Source organism: Micropterus salmoides, unplaced genomic scaffold (assembly GCF_014851395.1).
Source record: "Micropterus salmoides isolate LMB-PRFRI ecotype aquatic unplaced genomic scaffold, ASM1485139v1 Ms_hic_scaffold_8, whole genome shotgun sequence".
NCBI lineage: Eukaryota > Metazoa > Chordata > Actinopteri > Centrarchiformes > Centrarchidae > Micropterus > Micropterus salmoides.
The window spans coordinates 32,500,716-32,521,284 of record NW_024044570.1 but is presented as its reverse complement, the minus strand read 5'-3'; the positions used below and the strand labels follow the sequence as shown (position 1 = coordinate 32,521,284).

The 20,569-nt window shown below is 40.1% G+C and overlaps 1 protein-coding gene across 1 annotated transcript in view; it reads left to right on the top strand.

Annotated features, from left to right (window-relative positions):
* Positions 1-292: 292 nt before the first annotated feature.
* The window catches only part of LOC119894080 (synaptotagmin-9-like), a 65,018-nt gene continuing 44,741 nt past the window's right edge, over positions 293-20,569 (top strand). The window contains exon 1 of the mRNA XM_038706581.1: positions 293-949. Coding sequence (XP_038562509.1) covers positions 802-949 — 148 coding nt within the window. The 5' untranslated portion in view covers positions 293-801. The remainder of the gene's footprint in view (positions 950-20,569) is intronic.

The following is a 20,569-nucleotide window of genomic DNA, read 5'->3' as shown; positions in this document are numbered from 1 at the left end:
ATTACTCATGTGTTTGCCTGGTGAGAGGAATCAGATCTGACTTTTACTCATTAGACAAAAGAGAAAATGAGGAACAGAGGGGGGTGTTATGACATTTGCAGTGCTGGAGGTGAGACATTAGTCTCTCCTGGTTTTTCCTCAGAAGACTTCTCTGTGAGGTGGGAAGGCTGCTAGCAGGGTGATGGTGGAGATGGAGGTGAGGGGTGGGGGGGTGGAGGGGAGTGGAGGTTGATGGAGGCAGAGCTTCCTCTCTGTCTCTCCGCATCCCAGCGCACTGAGAAATAATTGAGCGCAGTGAAAGCGGAGCATTCATTTAAGGACCTTGACTGGCACGGCTGAAGCCTGGAGGTAGTGATTCAGCACCAGCGGACAAGAGATAGAGGAGGAATAAATAAAGACAGACAGATAGGAAGGGAAGAAGGAAAGGAAAAACGAAGAGGAGAAGAAGAGCGTGAGCTGCGCGCTGGATTGGAGCCGTTATTTCATTGCTGAACAACAAAACCATGCAACGGTGGATTTTTTTTGCCGATTAAAACTTCTCCTCTCTCAGATTAAACCTTCAGCTCTTACTGAAAATTCACCGAAACTCCAGTAAAATCGGATTTCGCGGATGCGTCGAGCGCACAGGACCTATCCAGGGGTGTAGCCGTGGTGCTTCGTGCGTCTTTGCGCTGGTAGAGGCTGAGAGTGTGTGTGTGTGTGTGTGTGTGTGTGTGCGTGTGTGTGTGTGTGAGAGAGAAAGAGAGAGCTGGTGGAGGATCAGCCGGAGTGGCCGACCAGTCAGGAGGATGCTGGAGGGCAATGCCTGCAGAAACAGAGGATGAGATTTGTCGAAAGGCGCTGGAATTGCTCTCCGACCTGTGCTCCAAGGGAGAGGTGCAGGACGACAACTGCCTGGATTTCATTTACTACTTCAGGGACTTGGCCAGACCGCGTTACACGGACTCAGGTCAGACTTCAAAATCTTTTCTCTGAGAGTTTAAAGTAGACTGGAGTTTTATAAAAACATTTGAAATATGCGGCTTTATGTGGTTAAACTGATATTTGATCAGCTGATTAAACTAGATATCTATTAGAAGCATTCAGCAGACTGTAATCTCAAAGAGTCATGCTTCCTTTCAAATACAGCTTCTCTTAAACTTACCAAGCTGGAGTTAAAGAGAAATATGAATAAATGTGAAATTAATAGGCCAAATTCAAGCAGGCTACTTGTGTTAAAGGCCTACTGCTTATTCTGTCATTATACGCGACCCACCGCCTTGCTACAGTTGTGTAGGCCTATGCACATCAAGATAATTTTCTTAGTGGTCATTCTGAAAAGAAGCAAATAAAAGGTAGCTTAAAACACACACCACACCGTGTTCATCTATGTTCCCAGTTCGCAAAATACGAGAAGAGCGTGATCTGTGAACTTGTTGCTTGCATCCATTAGCACCAGCAGAATGTACCAAGCATTTTAGACCTATTCAGTAGGTCTGTGGTTGTGTGCAAATCCACCACAGAGCATCCGTCATCCTCCGCGAACAGGCTTAAGTATGTGAGTGTTGGTTTGGTTTCTCTTTTACTTTGGCGGGCTGGAGAGAGAAAAAGCCCCACCCGATATTTCCCGTCGCTCAAAGCACTTTGCAGACATGGGTCTAACAAAACAAAGAATAGGGGGATCGAATCCAGTTAGTTTAGACTCCCAGCCTGATGTATTTGGCTTAAATCGCTTCAGTGCTGACATTACAAACACTATTGTGAAAAGACGGGAGGAGTTTGCTCAAAAGAAACCAGTTGAAAAAACATTCGTGCACACTTTGAAACAAACAAAAAAAATCTGTATTCTAAAAATTACAGTACATCTTTGCACAGTATAAATATTTCACATTCCCAGGAAAAAAAATGTAGGAATCCTACAGGGATACCACTCAGGAGTGGTCCCTACAATACCATAAAATAAGTGTTATTATCTTTAGGGAGGATTCCACAAAACTAGTCATCACACTACTGTATAGTGTTCGGTATTAGTGTGTGTGTGTGTGTTGGAGGATGGTGTGCATATACATATCAGAACATGTAGGCTATTGGATTATATTTCCCCTTCATATACAATTTACAGTGTAGGCTACATTATGTAGTAGGCATGTTTGTGAATGTATTTCTCTCATCCTGTGTTTATATGTGTGTGTGTGTGTGTGTGCTTGTGTTAGTAAGTGTTTACATGTATGTTTGGTTTTTCTATGTGGCTGGGCCGCTGCCTTTAAACATGCTACAATCCATCATTAAACATGTATGGCTAAGAGGAAGTTCAAGCTACCAGAGTGGTTCCCCTGAGGAGCTGTGACCCACTTCCTCTTGTATTAGACTGTTCTAAATGCACACACACACACACACACACATACACAGTTTGATCCACAACAAACAATTATCCCTCCGAGTGGAGAGGAGAGAGATTAGAGCCCGGCTACTGCTCTCTAATACTGAAAGTTCTGGGAGTTTCACTTTTTTGCAACAGTTTCAAAAAGGTCCCGTCCAGCTGAGACAAGTGGTTTCACACTCAAAGACAGAGCCACAGGAGGAATCATTTATTCTACTTGCACCATAACAGGCACATGATAGGCCCACATGACGCCATGATGTGTACAACTTCATCTACAAATGTTCAAAATAGATAATAAGGTTTTTGATCATTTAAAGGACAAGTGAGTACCATTACATCATAATTACACATACAGTAGCATTCTTTCCAGCACACAGCGGGTATTATACCACCAGTAATAGTTGCTTCTGTTTCTTATTTTAATAATAGGATGGAAAAGAGAGTGGTTTGCTCAAGTTTAAAAACAGTATTGGCACACTGTTGGTGTCTATCAATAGAAAGATCTGCCTTGGAAACTGTACAGATCACATTTCCTTGAATGGAGAGCCGAGTTTCATGCTTTCGCTTTTGTCACATTCCCTTGAACACAGTTTTCCTTGTTCGCAGGAGGGAAGCCAGTGAGGGATTGTGGCGTTATGGCTGCGCTATGAGTTACTAGAGCCTGGGGGGCCTTTGTTACACCAGGGAAAAACGGGCAGAAATAATCATGAGAGTTGCAGGGTGGTGTCTCCTCGCTCATAACATAAATCTTTAGCAAATGCATAAATAAACAGTTTAGAAATAAACATGTGTAAACAACCTTTCTCTGGAGAATACGTACCCACAAATATTTCTAACAAGTACGGTTCTGTCCACTTTCACAAATCTTACATATAACATTATACATAAATAACGAGTTGTACATGTACAGTATATGAAAATACATGTACACATGTACACAGTCAACTTAATATGGCTGCTGCACTTGCTGAAATTCTCTGTACTCTGCACACACACACGACTTTCTTTGACAAAACTTAAATGAATTTAATATTTGTTTATACGTTTTCTGTGTGTGTAGTGTGGAGGGGATACAACTGCCTTTCACTGTGCAATCCTGTATTGTATAATGATTATAAAGCTGAACCCTGAACCTTAACTGTTAACACATTCCCTCTAATGCCATTTTAAGTATGTTAGCAAATCATTACAGCCACTTTAAAGGTGAAAATTAATGTACCTGTAAAATGGGGTGAAATAATCACAAGTGACTGAGTGATGCTTCCTCACTAAGACAGACAGAAGGAATTGATTTCAGGTTAGCAGATCAAGATCACTGGTAACATGATCACCGCTTAATGAAACAATAAAGAATCAAGGGAACAATTAAAGTAATACATTACGGTAGTAGTTTAACCCTTTAAAACTTAATAGATTCTCTGTTTTCTGGTGAAGTGTTTTCTTTTTTGCACCACGTGGTACAGCCATTCAGCGAGAATGAACAAACACATATTTAAAACTAAATGTTTGAGTTGAACTGAAAGTACTTACTTATACTGTACGTTTCACTGACACTGCAGCTTATTGCACTGTGGCTCTCCAATCAAAGCATCATGCCTTTACCCTTGTTGTACTAGTTGTACCCTAACTAGCAGTAAACTACTTTGTAATGTTGTACCAAATCACCACTGTGCTCTGGAGAACCCATTACAAGATGTGCCTGTTATAGTACATTTGCATTTACTCATTTGGCAGACGCTTTAATCCAAAGCAACTTACATTTGAGGAACAACATACAAGCATCAACAAAGCTTCAATACAGCACGAGATCTACATCTGACAATACATACTAGTAAGAGCAGCAATAAATACTAGTAAGAGCTAATAGCACATATCACATCAATGGGGTAAATACCTAGGGAAGGAAGTAAGAGTTAACAAAGTGCAATCAATACAGGATAATTGTAAGGGGATAGAAGAAGAAGAGCACAGGAAGTGCATGTTAGAGGTTAGGGGGTTAGAGGTTAGAGGTGTTAATAGAAATAATAGAAAGTGTTCTCAGAAGAGATGAGTTTTCAAGAGCTTCTTGAAGTTAGAGAGTGACACCCAGTGACACCCCTGCTTTGATGGCGTGTGGTAGCTCGTTCCACCATCGTGGTGTCACAGATGAGAACAGCCGGGATTGGGATTGCTTTGTGTGAAGGCATGGCAGAGCCAGGCGGTGTTCGTACAAAAATGTACTCCTCCTGTAGCTCTGTGTTTTTAATATTGTAGGTGCTAGATTGTGGTGCAATTGCAAAGCCTTTTTAGGCCTAATTTGTAGTCTCATTCAAACTACCCCTCCCTACCTATGAGACTGAGTGAGAGGATTAGTTCAGTTTTTTTACACTGATCAGCTATAGCATTGTCCATGTCCACCCGCATAACATTGTGTAGGTCCCCTTTTTGCCACCAAAACAGCCTGAGCCGTCCAGCCATGGACTCCACTTGACCTCTAAAAGTGTAAAGTGGTATCCGGCACCAAAAAGTTAGCAGCATATCCTTTGAGTCCTTCAAGTTGCGAGGTAGGGCCTCCATGGATCAAACTTGTTAGTTCATCACATCCCACACATGCTTTATTGGAATGAGAGCTGGGGAATTTGGAGGCCAAGTCAACACCTTGAACTCATTGTTTTGTTTCTCAACCATGTTTGCTTTTTTGTGCATTATCCTGCTGAAAGAGGCCACTGCCATCAGGGAATACGGTGTCCATGAAAAGTTGTACATGGTCTGTAATAATACTTGGGTAAGTGGTACATGTCAAAGTAACATCCACATGAATGGCAGGACCCAAGGTTTCCCAGCAGTACATTGCTCAAAGCATCATACTGCCTCTGCTGGCCCGCCTGTTTCCCATAGTGCATCCTGGTACCATGTGTTCCCCAGGTAATCGACACACACGTACCCAGCCATCAACAGGCCGGCCACATTCTTCCGTTGCTGCATTGCTCAGTCGTCTGGCCATCACAGTTTGGCCCTTGTCAAAGTCGCTCAAATCCTTACGCTTGCACATTTTTCCTGCTTCTAACACATCAAGTTTGAGGTGGCTGCCTAATAAATCCCACGCACTGAAGGGTGCCATTATAACAAGATAATCAGTTTTAGTCACTTCACCGGTCAGTAGGCATGGAGAAACGTAGTACTCTGCTTTTCCCTGCTCTGTGAAGTAACATTTGAAGTAGCTGATGTTAGCTAGTTAATTAGCCATGTTACCTGCTTTGGCAGCAATATTTCACCAGTGCTAAACATGCTAACTCTCTTAGCTTGTTGCAAATGTTCATTTCAAGATAGTGGTAACTTGAATTCAAATAAAGATCGACGGGTGGCGCTCCCGTAGATGGGATATCATATTTAATGGCATATCATACAGCAGACTTTGTCTTTTTCGACAGGGGAGAATGTTCAGGGGTTCATCTCCTTCGGCCATCCTTCAGACTGGTGACTGACTGCTCGTGTAACAAAAGCCAGATGGCTGTGCAGTGTGTAAATCCTCACTCCCTGATGCTTTAAGAGACGCACTGGCGAGCAACGCTAGTGCCCATGGGTTTTAGCCTCCTTGTTAGCGTGTCCACCTCCAGTACCCAACGTCGCCGGTTCAAGTCAAGACCGTGCAGTAGTACAACCTCTGTGTTATTCTCTATGCTGCATACAACCTGTGGGATTCCTGCACTTAACATCTTAGACGAGACATGATCAAACAGCTGATACCACAGCAACAGTGTAACGGAAAATTTTTGTGGTTTTGAAACCTTGACTTTTTCCGTACTGTGGGATACCTTGAAACTGGTAATTGGCCCATGCCTACCTGTCAATGGTCATATTGTTATGGCTGATCAGTATAATGCATATAGCCATCAAATGTGTATGTGTTAGTTATACTATTAAGACTGTATATGCTGTATTTATTGAAGTGAGTCTCAAACTGAGTATCTATTTCAGACCTATAAAGGGTCACTAGGGTACAGTGCAGTTGTCTTGACTCCCAAAACGTTTGTCTTTCTGTGAGGAAGGTGATTTACTCTACGGATTCTCTCAGGAACTTCCACAGTACAGTTTCAGTCAGTATAATGATATTCAACAAAATCATGTGATGACTTCCACAAACTTTCACACTGAACACGGGTTCTCTCCATAGCAAAGAGCTGACAATGAACAATTTAAGAATTTTTAAGGGCTCACCCACCATGTGGCTCCTGAGCTTGGCAATTCATCAAAATGGGATTGCACCAGCAATTTGAAAACCCATCACTAAAATAAATGAGTGTAAAGTTTCTAATGTATTAGTAACTACTAGCTAATGATTAACTAAATTGTCTTAGTTAGTAAAGACTTAAGTACTGTGTAAATCATTTGCTAGGAAATCAGTTGCTCTGGCCAATCAAAGGCAATCAGAAGGGCACAGGAAGTGCAGAGGTTAGGGGTTAGTGATTTTATAGAGAAAATGTTCTCGGAAGAGATGAGTTTTCTGTATGTAGGTAGAACTGAAACATGAAAAGTAATGCAGTTTTTGTCATGCTATCAACTGTTTGTATTTAGAAAGTCGTTGTCCTTTGATTGATAGATCTGGTCCTCTTGGAAAGAAAACGTGCTAGTGTTTTGACTGAATTATTTGATTTTGAGTCAGGTTTGCAGTGTTTTGAAAGAGTTTGTCTATATATGTTGGTTTTTAAAGAACAAAATGTGGTTTTGAGCAGAAAATTTACTATATGGCTAATTGTGTGAGGTAGGTGTGTTGCTGTGTAAAGAGTTTCGATAAAGTATCTTAAGTTCAGGTAAATGCTTGATAGCAAATGAAAAAAACTGTAACTCGTAGCTGACAGCATGCAGGGACTTACGCCTGGAATCCATTGACTCTGGCTACGGCCCGTTACGGCTTATTTACTTGTTATTAATTTGTCAATTTTTGTGCTTCTACTACCTTCTTCACAGCTATATGTGACCCGTTTCGTTCCATCAACTTCAGGCTGCATTTGCCACAAGGAGCATTTCAGAATCAGCGTGTTTTGCCTGCCTGATTTTGCTGACATGTTTAGATTTTGTTGATTTGGTAATCAGTGTTTGTATTTTGTGCTTCTACTGTGATTAAGTAGGCTACGTAGTTAAATGATTTCTTTTCCTTCTGTGCCTGACTTCCTGCAAGGTTCGATCTGCTCTGTGCTGGTTGCTAGCGACAAAAATAAACCTGCTACCTATTCTCTGCAGAGCGGAGAGCTGCTTCTGGGACCCTTGAGGGACGCGGTGCGGCCGCGTCTGGTGGACTCAAAAGCATTGACTATAATGGCTGCGATTAGCTCCAGCTGACATATGACAAGGTACCAGACAACAATGTGTGCCTCTGCATGGAAAATGATGGTTTCATACTCTTACACTCTAAAGCAGTAGAGACTGATACTAGTCATAGCCAGGGGAACAATGATCCATTAGAAACCACTTTCATTTCTTGGTCTCCAAGATGAGGGACTGATTGAATGTTGGGGGAAATAGGTTAGGTTTCATTACACCCTTGATTGCATTTCTGAAGTATTGTTGCCAGGCAACTTAACATTATTGGATATTTGGTTTAGAAATCTTTGAGTCTCTGGTGATATTCTTGAATGATAAAATAAAGTTAATGGCTCTCATCTTGTCTTCTGTTAATCCACTTTTCCACAACATTCTCTTGAATCGGCTACATATAAGCACATTCCTCCAGGTGTAATCCCTGCATATGCCCAATTATACCCAATGCTTCCCCTTACTCCCATATTCCCATGCCCTTTCACCTCCACTATAGTCTCCTAATGAACCACCGAGGTCTTGGCTGTTGCAGCTTATTGTACTGTAGTTAGTGTTGGGCTCCCCAGAGGAAGGACTACTGTACATTGGCAAGTTTAATGAGATGTCTGTAGCCTGATGCCTGCTCCACAGTAGCAGGTGACTCATTGTTGCATCATCTTGAAGACAATGCAATTTATACTTTCCAGGAATGTGGGGTCAATATTGTTGTTTTCTTGTGATATACTCTATGTGTTGTTTTGAATATCTAATTTATGTGAGTAATGTTGAAATTGGACCAAGTTGCCATGTTATTAGTTTGACCACCATGTACTATTATCATTATATTATCATCCAGTTGGTTTTTAAAGGGTTTCCTTTGGGCCTGATCAAACAGAGAGCGCTTTGCAGGTTGCAAAACGCGAGGCGTACTGCCTTTTATGTTGAAAAAGCAGTGTGGTGCGTTTTTTGTGATTGTTGCTAGGCAACCACCAAATCAAATACCATGTCCTTAGCCTAACCAGGATTTTGGCTGTGACGTGATCTCACAGACCTGTACTTTTTATATATATGCAATTTGTTGTCCATTAAAATAATAACAAATTGATTAGAAATGCAGTGTAGACATTGTTAATGTTGTAAATTAGGCCCATTATCAGCAAACATCACTCCTGTGTTTCAAAGGCTAATTGATCATTAGAAAACCCTTTTGCAATCATGGTAGCACAGCTTAAAAACTGTGAGCCGATTAAGCAGCAATAAACAGGCCTTCTTTAGACTAGTTGAGCATCTGAAGAATCAGAATCACACACACACACACACACACACACACATATATATATATATAAATGACAGGGGACTAGCTAAATGCTACAATGTTAAAGTTACTAAAAATGAGCTAACATTAGCTTAACACAAACCATGAACTGCACGCTACCAGCTTAAATTAATTAAAACAATTTACCTGAAATCTCAAGTATTGCACAAATTTGCCTCCAGGCCTGCTGTTTTCTGTTCAAATCATGGTAACAGCAGTTGGTAAAATCATATAGCTCGGGGGAATCCACCAATAGTTTGTTCTCCACTATTGTCATCTGATTTGACAATTGGGAAAAATGCCAATTATGTCAAGCGCTTCTCTGCTCAGATCAGAGATCAGAGCACTGCATTACAAAACCCTTACTGTCTACAGAAAACAACTGGACAAAGACACCTCACTTAAAAAAAATGCAGCCTGTCTGTGTGATACAATTTAGAAAACCAAAGAATCCTTAAAGAGAAGTGAAACTTCAGCCAATACAGAGTCTACAGCCATGCTATCTGCTCTGCTACATGCTTACAATGACAAAGCTAGCATGCCAATGTTTAACAGGTATAATGCTAACCTTGTTTGCCATCATAGTTTAGTGTGTTACCATGCTAACATGAGCTAAACACATGTACTAAACACAAAATATAGGTGAGGCTAATTGACCCTTCGCTAAGCCCCGCCCCCCTTAGTTACTGTTGCTATGTCCGACAAACTGTCGGCGCTGCCACTCCCAGGAGAAATATTGTCAAATTTGTTGGAAAAAGCAATCTCACAGCGATCTCTCACAAAGAAGCAGACACTTTTGCAGTTGTATTATACATTTGAAAGTTGTATTCAAACTGACTCAAATTGACCCAAACATGAATGACATGAATAAAATGAAAGATAGAAGCTAAAGCCTACCGATCACACAGTACAAGTGAACCACCGCTTCCCCCCGACGACTGAGACAAAAGACAATGATATTAAGGATCAACACTGTTCCTGTAAAGCTGGATAAGCCTTTATTCATTATTACAATCGTTAAAAAGCAGAACAGTAGGGCTTTATTACTTTACATTCAGTAGGAAGTTAGCTAGCGTTAGCTAGCGTTAGCTAACTAACATTACATTAGGAACAACCCACAGCCGAAATTTGTCAGGATTTATTTTAGACTTTGGAAAGAGAATAAATCGTACTTCTCCTTTCAACCTCTCTGTGTAGCGACTGTAATTATTACAAGTGCCACAGGAACAGCGTATGACCATATCTTGGAAAAAAAAAAAGCTAGAAAACGATTCTTCGATTCTTGAATTAGAGTCAATGGAGCACAGCCATGAAAGTGTCGGACCTCAGTTAGAGTGAGTCCTATACTGCGCTGTGATAGGTCAGCTTTGTATTATGAGCGTGGCTTAGCGAAGGGTCAATTGGAATGTCAGATTGGTCATTAACCAAAATAATGGACAAATTAAAATATTTTATATTAACAATTAAAGAGTAAGCAAAATTGTAAAAATTCATTCTTAGGGGGACATGATTGTTTTACCAAATTTAATGGAAATCGTTGTTAAGATATGTCAGTTTGAAACACTGTGGTGGCTTGACCAACCAACCTGCAATCGCCATCCCTGGAGCCATGCAGCTATTGTGGCTAAAAATCATTAAAAGCTGCGTTTTCATATAACAGCAGTATCCTCTATCTTTGTGAGCGATTGTCAATCATTTATAATCATAATAAATAGAAATACAAAGCTAATGTGTGGGATGGAAAAATAAAGAAGGTTGCTGTCCAGGTGAATCTGCCATTCAACAGTAGCCATGTTTCCATCTAATTGTCATGCAAATTTTAAGCGTACTTGAAATGTCGCAAAAAAGAACAGACAAAGAAATTGCGACATATGTGCATTTCCATCAGTTGGTTTGGAGAGAATAAACCAGGCTACGGCAAGCGTACTTACGTCAGTAGTTGACGTTACAAACAAGACGTTTGGGTTACAAACCAGAAACAAAACCAGTCGCATGAACCTGAGGACTATTGAGCTTTAAAAAACGGAGAGAGGTCCTCAGGAATGTGTTTCAAGTGGGCAAGTTGCTACTGCTGAAACAGTCAGTTATTTTAAATTAAGACTGAAGACTTTTCTTTTTACCATTGCTTTTAATTAAATATTTAAGATTTTTCTTTTTATTGATAACTTACACTGCACTGTAACTTTTACTGTCCTGTTGTCTTTTTCTTTTTTAGCTTTTTATCATTGCTTTTAATTAAATATTTACACAGTGAGAGATGAGTAGGTAATTGAGTTGGGGGATTATGGGAGTGAGATTGAACAGAGTGAAGGAAGTGGTCTTAAATCTCGCGCCCGAGTGATTTGCAGGAACCTCTGTCCACCTGTAAACGCACAGGTGGGTCCAGAGTATAACTGGATCAAAGTGGCCTGCTGACAGACATGTCCTGGTTTCTCTGTAGTGTCCGAGGGTTTTTGGAGTTTCAGTGGACCCAAAGACTGCTGTGGACCCAAGTACAGACTAGCTAGAGAGTGGATTAAGTGTACTTCTCTGTTTATTCTTTTTTCAGAATAATTGTAACTCAATTATTTGCTCAACCCCTCAGCCTGTTTTTATTTTCAATTTAACTCTTTTAACCCTGATTGTAACTTTTTTTATATTTTATGTTGCTTTTAAACTTTTACATATTTCCCTATTGCTTTTATGTTTTATGTAAAGCACTTTGAATTACCTTGTTGTTAAAATGTGCTATACAAATAAACTTGCCTTGCCTTACCAGCCATGTCTCCGCACATTATGGGAATATCCGGTGTTATGCAGAGTTTTGCATGCACCTCCAAATAATGCTTTTAAACTCTATAATATCCTTTGTGGGGATCATCAATGGTGATAAATGATTTGAAGCATATATTTTATGAATGTTTAGAGTCGTTAATATTTTATTACACTCAGTAGAAGTAGGATTCTTGAGATTCAGCAAAAATATGCAGTCATAACCCCGTTTGATCAGTGTGCAGAGCAAAGTATCTGAAAAGGACCTTGAAGAGGTGAATGTATAATCAGCAGAACAGATGATGAAGGCTACGTGCGGAGATTTGCACCCCCCTCTTTTCTCAGCACAAATGAGCGTTGCCAGCCGCGAGGTGCATGAAATTTTCGGCAGACATGCAGAACTCTGCACAACCGGGCAAGATACAAGATAAGATAGAAGATAAGTCGTGCGTTACAAGTTCGCTACGTCAGAACTGAGTGAAAAAGTGTTTCCATCTCCCATTTAGAGTATTTATTCTTTTTCTACAAAGGCGAGCGTAAAAACTTTTTAGCAAATCAAGGATCTTCCCCCCAAATTTTACCGTTTCCGTCAACCTTTTCTAATGCATTAAAAAACGTTGATGGAAACACGGCTAGTGATGTTTACACCAGAACAATAGTTTAATTGCAGGTTCTTATCTGTGTAAGAATAAACTGGCGTCATTGCGTTAAATCCCGTGTGTCTGCTGGTCTTTTTTGATGTCAAAGGTCCTTTCAATCCTCTGGTCTTTGACAATCAGCCCATCGAGCCCTGCTGCATGGCCTCATTTTCCATTTTAGACCTGAACATCTTTTTGTCCATTTTTTTAGGAATCTTCTGCTCTTTTTTCAAGTTAACTCCCGTAGCTTCAGCCCTGAGGCGAACTTGCATGGCCTCATTTTCCATTATAGACCAGAAGTTGTCCTTGAATCACAGCAACGCTTCACTCTTAGTTTCTGAGTCTAAGAGTAGCGGGATGGCAGATGTAACCAGTCTTTGCATTCCACATGTAGAACTCTGTTGACAGGTTACAGTCCCCACTGCTGCAGCCTAATCCAACAACCTCTATTCAGAATGAATGGGAGGAACTGCGGTTTGCCATTTGGTGTGCTTGTTCTAAAATGTGAGTTTTTCTGAAATATTCTTTCTGGAGATCTTTTTATTTCCAGGCAAACAAAAAAAACTAAAGTTGTTAGACATTCAATATTAATTTTCTTGTAACAACTTATCATTTATAATGATTTATCTCTTCCCAATAATGACACATTGTACATTCATGACTAACCATGTGCGATGCTCTACATCCCTTATCAAACCGGTGAATATTTCAGCAAAACACACATATATTATTTCAAAACTAACATAGGTTAAAAGTTGACCCTGTGAGGATGAGTAGGAATATTGAATAAATCTGCCACAGTTCATCTGTTTTGCCAAACTCACTTCTCTCTTGTCATGTGTTTCATCGCCCCAAACGAACCGATTTGGCAAGATGATCTCTAGTGTTTCACTTTAAAATTAATAACATGTAATTCCTGTTAACAGCCTTCGACTGTTGGCTTTGGCTTTACAGGCTTACAGCCAATTACATGTTTTGGCCAGAAATGTTTGATCTTGTTTGCCTATGTTTCCACAGGTTTTCAACAGATATAGGGGATTGTCTGTGTTACAGAGACACAATTACCAAATTAATGTGACATTCTGTGCCTCAGTAAAATCAAAAATCGAAAATTAAAAATTAAAAATTAAAAAGTTATTAGTTGGTTTATATTTATTCACATTTTGGTGAATCTGCACTATAAAAAGTAATGCAAAATTAGCTGCGAGCAGTTTCAGTATGTTCTGCAGTTGTACAGCTGGAAAGACATCTGGATTTGATACTGAAGAAAAGGTGTAAATGTGATTATGAAGCAAGTAAATACATTTTTCTGGTCGCACTTTATTTTACAGTCCATTACTGAGATGTAATAGCCATAGGCGGAAATCAAGATGGGGATAAGGTGCTCAGGTCCCCCCCTTTCTGAGGGGTGTCCCCCCTTTAAAAACCATCAAAAAAAGATGCTAGAGATGCGCAGATTGATCAGCTGGGGACTGAAATAGGCCCTTTGTTTCGCTTACTCGGCTCTGACCGGTGACCAGGGCCGAGCAGTGTCAAATATCCAATTTTCTGCCAGTGACATTGAATGTTACAAACAAGATGCGCTGCGCCGTGTTTCACATGTGTGCACAGACAGTGACCTCATGTCACAGCCACACACACACAGGCCAAAACATGTCTCAGGTGTGTGGAAGTTATTCATGAGAGTGAAGAAGACCCACTGCTCACTACATCTGCAGAACACAGAAAGAGACGCTGTGGATATTGTAAAGCAGGGAGCAGGTAAAGCAACAGTGAACACAGCTGTTGGTGACAATGTCATTCATACCACGGTGGTCTCTATCGGTAATTAACACCAAGCCTCCTCATCTGCTGCTGTGAAAACGTAATCACGGGTGAAACACCAAACGTGAGTTCTTTTAAATGAAACTGCTGACAAATAAAGTCAGAGCAGACAGAGAGAGAGACAGACAGGTGTAGGTGTGTGCTTTTTTGTCTGATGAAAAGCAAGGTGAGCAGATTACTGTAGTTTGTGATTAAACACAAAAATAAATTGGAGAATTGAGTAGAATTAAAATGGCGTGCAATTTCTTTTCAGCTCCTTCCAGTGAAAATGCTAATGTTATTTTATAATCAATGTTTCATTATGATGGGCGGCACAGTGGTGCAGTGGTTAGTGCTGTCGCCTCACAGCAAGAAGGTCGCGGGTTGTGTGGAGTTTGCATGTTCTCCCCGTGTCTGCGTGGGTTCTCTCCGGGTGCTCCGGCTTCCTCCCACCGTCCAAAGACATGCAGACTAGGTTGATTGGTGACCCTAAAGTGTGCTTAGGTGTGAGTGTGACTGGTTGTTTGTCTATGTATGGCCATGCGATGGATTGGCGACCTGTCCAGGGTGTACCCCGCCTTTAGCCTGATGTCAGCTGGGATTTGCTCCAGCCCCCCGCGACCCTTTACGCAGGATAAGTGAGACCTTTTAAAAAATCAGTAATTGGAATCAGCCAGAAAAAATGTAATCTGTGCATCTTACTACAGCGTGTGAACCGATATTAAGCTGATACTGTAGATCTACCATTGTGTTGGGTTTTGCACATTATGATATTAAGTGGCAGATCAGTTGGCCTGCTGCCGTTAAATATCTAATATGTATGTAGAAAAATAGTAGTAAGACTTCTCTCTGTGAACACGTATCCTAAACAAGTACAAATTTGGCTGTATTATTTGTGTCCCCTTCAAAAATTGCTACTGCTACTGTGAAATTTACGTCCATGGTGATAGCTAACACTAACCGGCTAATAACTAAGCCGTGCTTTGTATCTAATTAACAGTACAAGTTATTTTAACAAATTCTGTTCATTAGTTCCCCTTATCTGAGGACCCCCGGTTAAAAACCTATAAACCTGTCGACACTTTGAATGCAGAAATTACAGAATGCCCTAATGCACAAGACAGATATATACACACAAACACAAAAGTTAATTTAATAAATATTTATTCCTTCTTGGATCCTCTCCTAAACCCTGACAGGAGACAAATCTGATGCTGTACCTACACGTGTGAAAGTTTCAGTTTCTACTTATTCTGAGGTTGAGTATAAAATCAACCTTTCTGCAGAATAGCTGGATAATCAGCCAACCTATAGCGTGTTGCTGATTTACACAATGCCTCATGAAAAGAAGATGTAGTCCAAATCAATAAAAGTAGCCATCTGTTTGTCTGTTCATGTTGGGGTTTTAAGCTTGATTCACTTCATAGGCAGGAAAATAAATATCTGACTCTGATCTCTTCCACTGATGTGCTTCCTGGTGGTCAGACACTCTGACCAAGTGGCTTCAAATGCTTAAATGTTTCACTTTTATCATGTATTGTCTATGCAACTATTTGTTTTGAGTAGGGATGAGCAAGTACGTCATTATCTGTATCTGTTCAACCAACTAAATTATCTGAATTCGTATCTATACTTGTAATGGAGCTTAACCGGGAGTTGTTAATTTAAGCCTAAAATTGACATGGTTATTCAGAAGTTATTATGAAACTATTTACAAATCATGTTTTTTAAATAAAAGTTGATAACTTTACAAGTACATATATTAACACATTTTACTCTGATGATACACATACTTTTTAAAAGTATAGTATCAGTACCGGATACTCATTTCAGCCAAGTACCCGCTCAACCCTATTTTGTGAAAATGGCTTGTGTTAAATAGGATCCTCTGTAATGTCACTCTCACACCTGAACTTCTTGCAGTCAAATTCTAAACTTGTTATCATTGCAGAATCAACCATTTGCTTAGCCTACTTCCCTTATTTACTGTGCCTGTGAGGCTTTCCATTCATGCAGTTTTGAAACGATGGGTCCTTGATTTCAGACAGGGGTAGAAAAAAACAGCTTCTCATATCTAGCTGGCACCCAGCGATTTTGCTGTTAGAAGTGAGTACTCTAGCTAGTAGATTTTATCAGCTGAAGCTAGCTACAGTATTAATTTTTTTTACAGCTACAGTAGTTAATTAAACTAATGTTAGCTCCATAGCTTGGTTAAAAACACTTTCTAGCTGACTTTTTTAATATGTCCAGCTGATTTCTTTTAAACAAAAACCTGGAAAAGGGACTTAAATACGCAGTGGATAGCTACATTCATGGTATTGTGCTAAAAGACTGAGACTAAAGCTACGTGCCCCTTGCAAAGATTCAGCATCTTCTCCAGTTGATGATCCAAGTGTGAGACATGGAAGTAGCTGCATAGTTCGTGTATGGCTTGTAAGTCGTAGTTTTATTAGTATAAGGAAAAATGTTACGCCAGGCTGTTATTTCATTCTAAAAACCCTGTTTGTGTGGATAATTAGCCACTTGGACAAGACAGATGTAGATTAGCTTTAGCTAATGGTGATGGTGCAATGGATAAGATGCCTGCCTTTGGTGTAAGAGACCAGTTCAACTCCCCACTGTGACCCATCTACCAATGTGTCCTTGAGCAAGACACTTAATCCCTAGTTGCTCCAGAGGTGTATGACCTCTGACATGTATAGCAATTGTAAGTTGCTTTGGATAAAAGCGTCAGCTAAATGAATAAATGTAGTTACTGGAGTTAAGCTACTCGTTTTAACGTTAGATAAGCGGAAGAGAAAAGGCTTTCGACATGAGGACTAGAGTTCTGCATTGGTCAAAAACGAGACCTGAACCTGGCCAGTAACTGCGCCTTTCAGACCTTACCTGACTCAACCAGCCAAGTACTGGCAAATTTGATTACTGAGGTCAACCCGAGGCTGAGGCTATATTTTTGGTTATTTCTTCTTTAAAGACAAAGTTGTACACTAGCTTTGGAAAGGCTTTCTCACACACAGAAAACAAATCAGACTGTGACAATAGACTTACAGAGAATATGGCAAAGCGGCCCACCAGCACAAAACTTGTATAACTTCTAAAAGCCAGTAAGCCAAAGGGTTAGTGGCAATACACACATCACATTCAACCACCAGATGTTACAGTTGTGCCCTTGGGTTTTTGGTTATGGAGAGGATGAAAAATGACACCACCCTCCAAACAAGAGTATCAATCTTATCACAGCTCCATGCACACATGGGGAAGGCTTTGGCGACCACTTTAGCTCATGAAGTAATGAGGAGTAAGTGTTTCAAAGTAACAAGAAAAACAGCAACAGCATTAAAATAGGTCTTCAAAGAATGAGTATGAGTAACAATATTTGTTGTATGTACAGATAGTGCAAGCAAAGACTGCATGTTACATTATAGTTAGGTGGGCATGTAAGTGCAGAAATGAGAACTCAGTAAGGGATTTTAATGCCTTATTGACCGCTTAGACTTTGATGTAAGCTGCCACTAATACCTCAGCAAGTATTAGACACTTTATACTTGTATAATTCATGCATATTCACATAAACTCAAGCGACCCCACCACAGACAATTATACTAATCAAAACGTCTCTAACCTTTTTTAATTATAATTGCTGACTTCCTTTAGTGAGGAGGAAGCTTATTGATTATTGGAGCTCCTGAATCCAATTAACTGCCACCGGCTGTACAGGGTTTAGGTGCCTTGATTGCACCCTGCGAGAGGACTTGAAAAGTGGAGAGACCCTGTGGCTTTAGAAAAGGCTCTAACAAAGGTAATTGAATGAAGCCATGGGGGTTGTCTGAGCTGTTTTACTTATTCTAAAACCCAAACTTATCTGAGAAGGAGCAACAGTGTTTTCAATATTTATTTTCTTGACTCAAGTATTTTAAAGTGGTTTGAAAAGTAGGTGATTAGCCTTGGATGGAAACAATGTTTATAATCAGAAGACATTCAGATACAGAAAACCTACATTTTGGGTGTGAGATTATTTTTCATGAAACAAATGTATCAACTATTTGGCACATCAAAGCCGGAGCACAGTGGAACAAGCTGCACGCTTTCTAACTGTGCCAGCTGAGAACACAAGCTCTGCACTGTCAGGATACACACTCTATATCATCTCTCCACTGCTTTCAATTCATCCCAGCTGGTGCCGTGTGCTGGGCTGCAAACAAGAGGGCTTCCTGTGTTTTACCTACCTCATGACATGACCGCTGACTGTGCTCTAATTCTAATGAGCATACTGTACAACACAGTTCAGACTCATTGAGGTTTTGCCAATTTTGTTGTGCTATTAAAAAAAAAGATTTATTATTTAGGATGTTTCCTTGCATGATCCTGTTTGAACCCTGATTGGGGTTGATTTTATTGTGTAACATTTTTTGGATGGTGTGGACCAATGACAGGCAGTCCTGGCAGGCTATCATTAAAACCGGAAAAAGAAATAACATGATGAAACAAAATGATGGGGAGAGGCCATGTGCTACTGATTGTTGTTGTGTAGCCCTCTGTAATTCAATGAAAAATACTCTTACAGCACAGTGTAGAATAACTATAGTCCAGTTTTTCAGAAAAAAACCCCTCATACCTTCAGAGAGAATACACAATGTAAGACAAAGTTTAAATAAGTATGCATCGTTTTCTTTTTCATTTAGTTTCTCAGTGAATCTGGACTGCAAAAGTCATTTGAATCTGTGACCTCTGTAGATTCATAATAAGATTGGAAAATGATTTGAGTGGACTCTAATTGCATCCAAATTAGCCCATACACATATCTAACATTGTGCCAAAGAACTTTCTACTGTTCCATTAAGAGATGCTCTTATCATGGAAAGGCAAATAATAAAACCAGAGCTAAATGCATAATAAATATAACATCTGACAGCTGTTAAAATATTGTCATGTTGTGAATTGGACGTTATGAATGCTTAATGTATCACTGGTATTGTCAATGTATCACCTGCAGTCTGAAGGACATTACATTAAACAAAGACACTCAGTCAAGTAGTTTTAAAGAAATTCATACATGCTTTTTTCCTGAGTCTGATTCAGAATGACTAGCAACAAAGAAAAACATAACTGAAGAAGAAAGTGGTGGTGAAGAAAGATGCAGAGGACAATCATCTCTCTCTGAAACTCATTCTCCCTTAAAGTGAAGGAAAGAGAGGAAACAAGCCCGTATCATGAGTGAATAGATACCTTTTTGTATCTACTTGTAATATTTACTCAATTTTGATATAGAATTGACATGGCCCATCCCTTTCAGCCTGATATGTGACCTGTGAATTACTGCCCACATCTCTGATTTGTTTAGCGATTCTGGTGTTGGGCCCATTAATGGCTATTTCCCCAGGTTAGTGAAGCAATTGACCAATCAGAACTTAGTAGGTGGACTGAGAATGGGTATGTCATCTTCCTACATAGGTAGCTAGCTACCTACATTCATTAAGGTAAGATATACTTTCTTGTCCCCGAAGGGAAATTTGTTTTGGACTCTGCATCTTTGCAAAGACAACACAAAATGCAGAAATCAACATATTCTCATGCAACACAACACATGCTCTCATATGCATTAGATGGGTACATATGGTGGATAGAAAAAGTCTACACACCCCTGTTAAAATGCCAGGTTCTTGTGATGTAAAATAATGAGACAAAGATAAATCATGTCAGAACTTTTTCCACCTTTAATGTGACCTATAATGTGAACAATTCATTTGAAAACAAAAACTGAAATCCTCCGAGGGGGGAAAAATGAAAATAAAAACCTTACAATAACCTGGTTGCATAAGTGTGCACACACTTATGCAACCAGGTTAGAGACAAGACTAATACTTTGTTGAAGCACCTTTTGATTTTATTACAGCAGTCAGTCTTTTTGGGTAGGAGTCTATTAGCATGGCACATCTTGACGTGGCAATATTTGCCCTCTCTTCTTTGCAAAAGCGCTCCAAATCTGTCAGATTACGAGGACATCGCCTGTGCTCAGCCCTCTTCAGCTCACCCCACAGATGTTCAGTCGGATTCAGGTCTGGGCTCTGGCTGGGCCGTTCCAAAACATTAATCTTCAGACCCTCCCAGCTCCACCTACAAGCCACACCCAGCATCTGCAAAACAGAGAAGACACACGCAGGCCGGCAGACTGGGGGAAGTTGTCACAAGCCGAACTTTATTTGTGATTAATCAGTGTCACTTTAAATGATGGCAGGTGTGTAATGACTTCTAGTTAACATGAGTTTGAATGTGATTGATTAATTCTGAACACAGCTACATCCCCGGTTATGCAACCAGGTTATTGTAAGGATTTCATTTTTCATTTTTCCTCCTCGAAGATTTCTGTTTTTCTATTGAATTGTTCACATTATAGGTCACATTAAAGGTGGAAAAAAGTTCTGATCA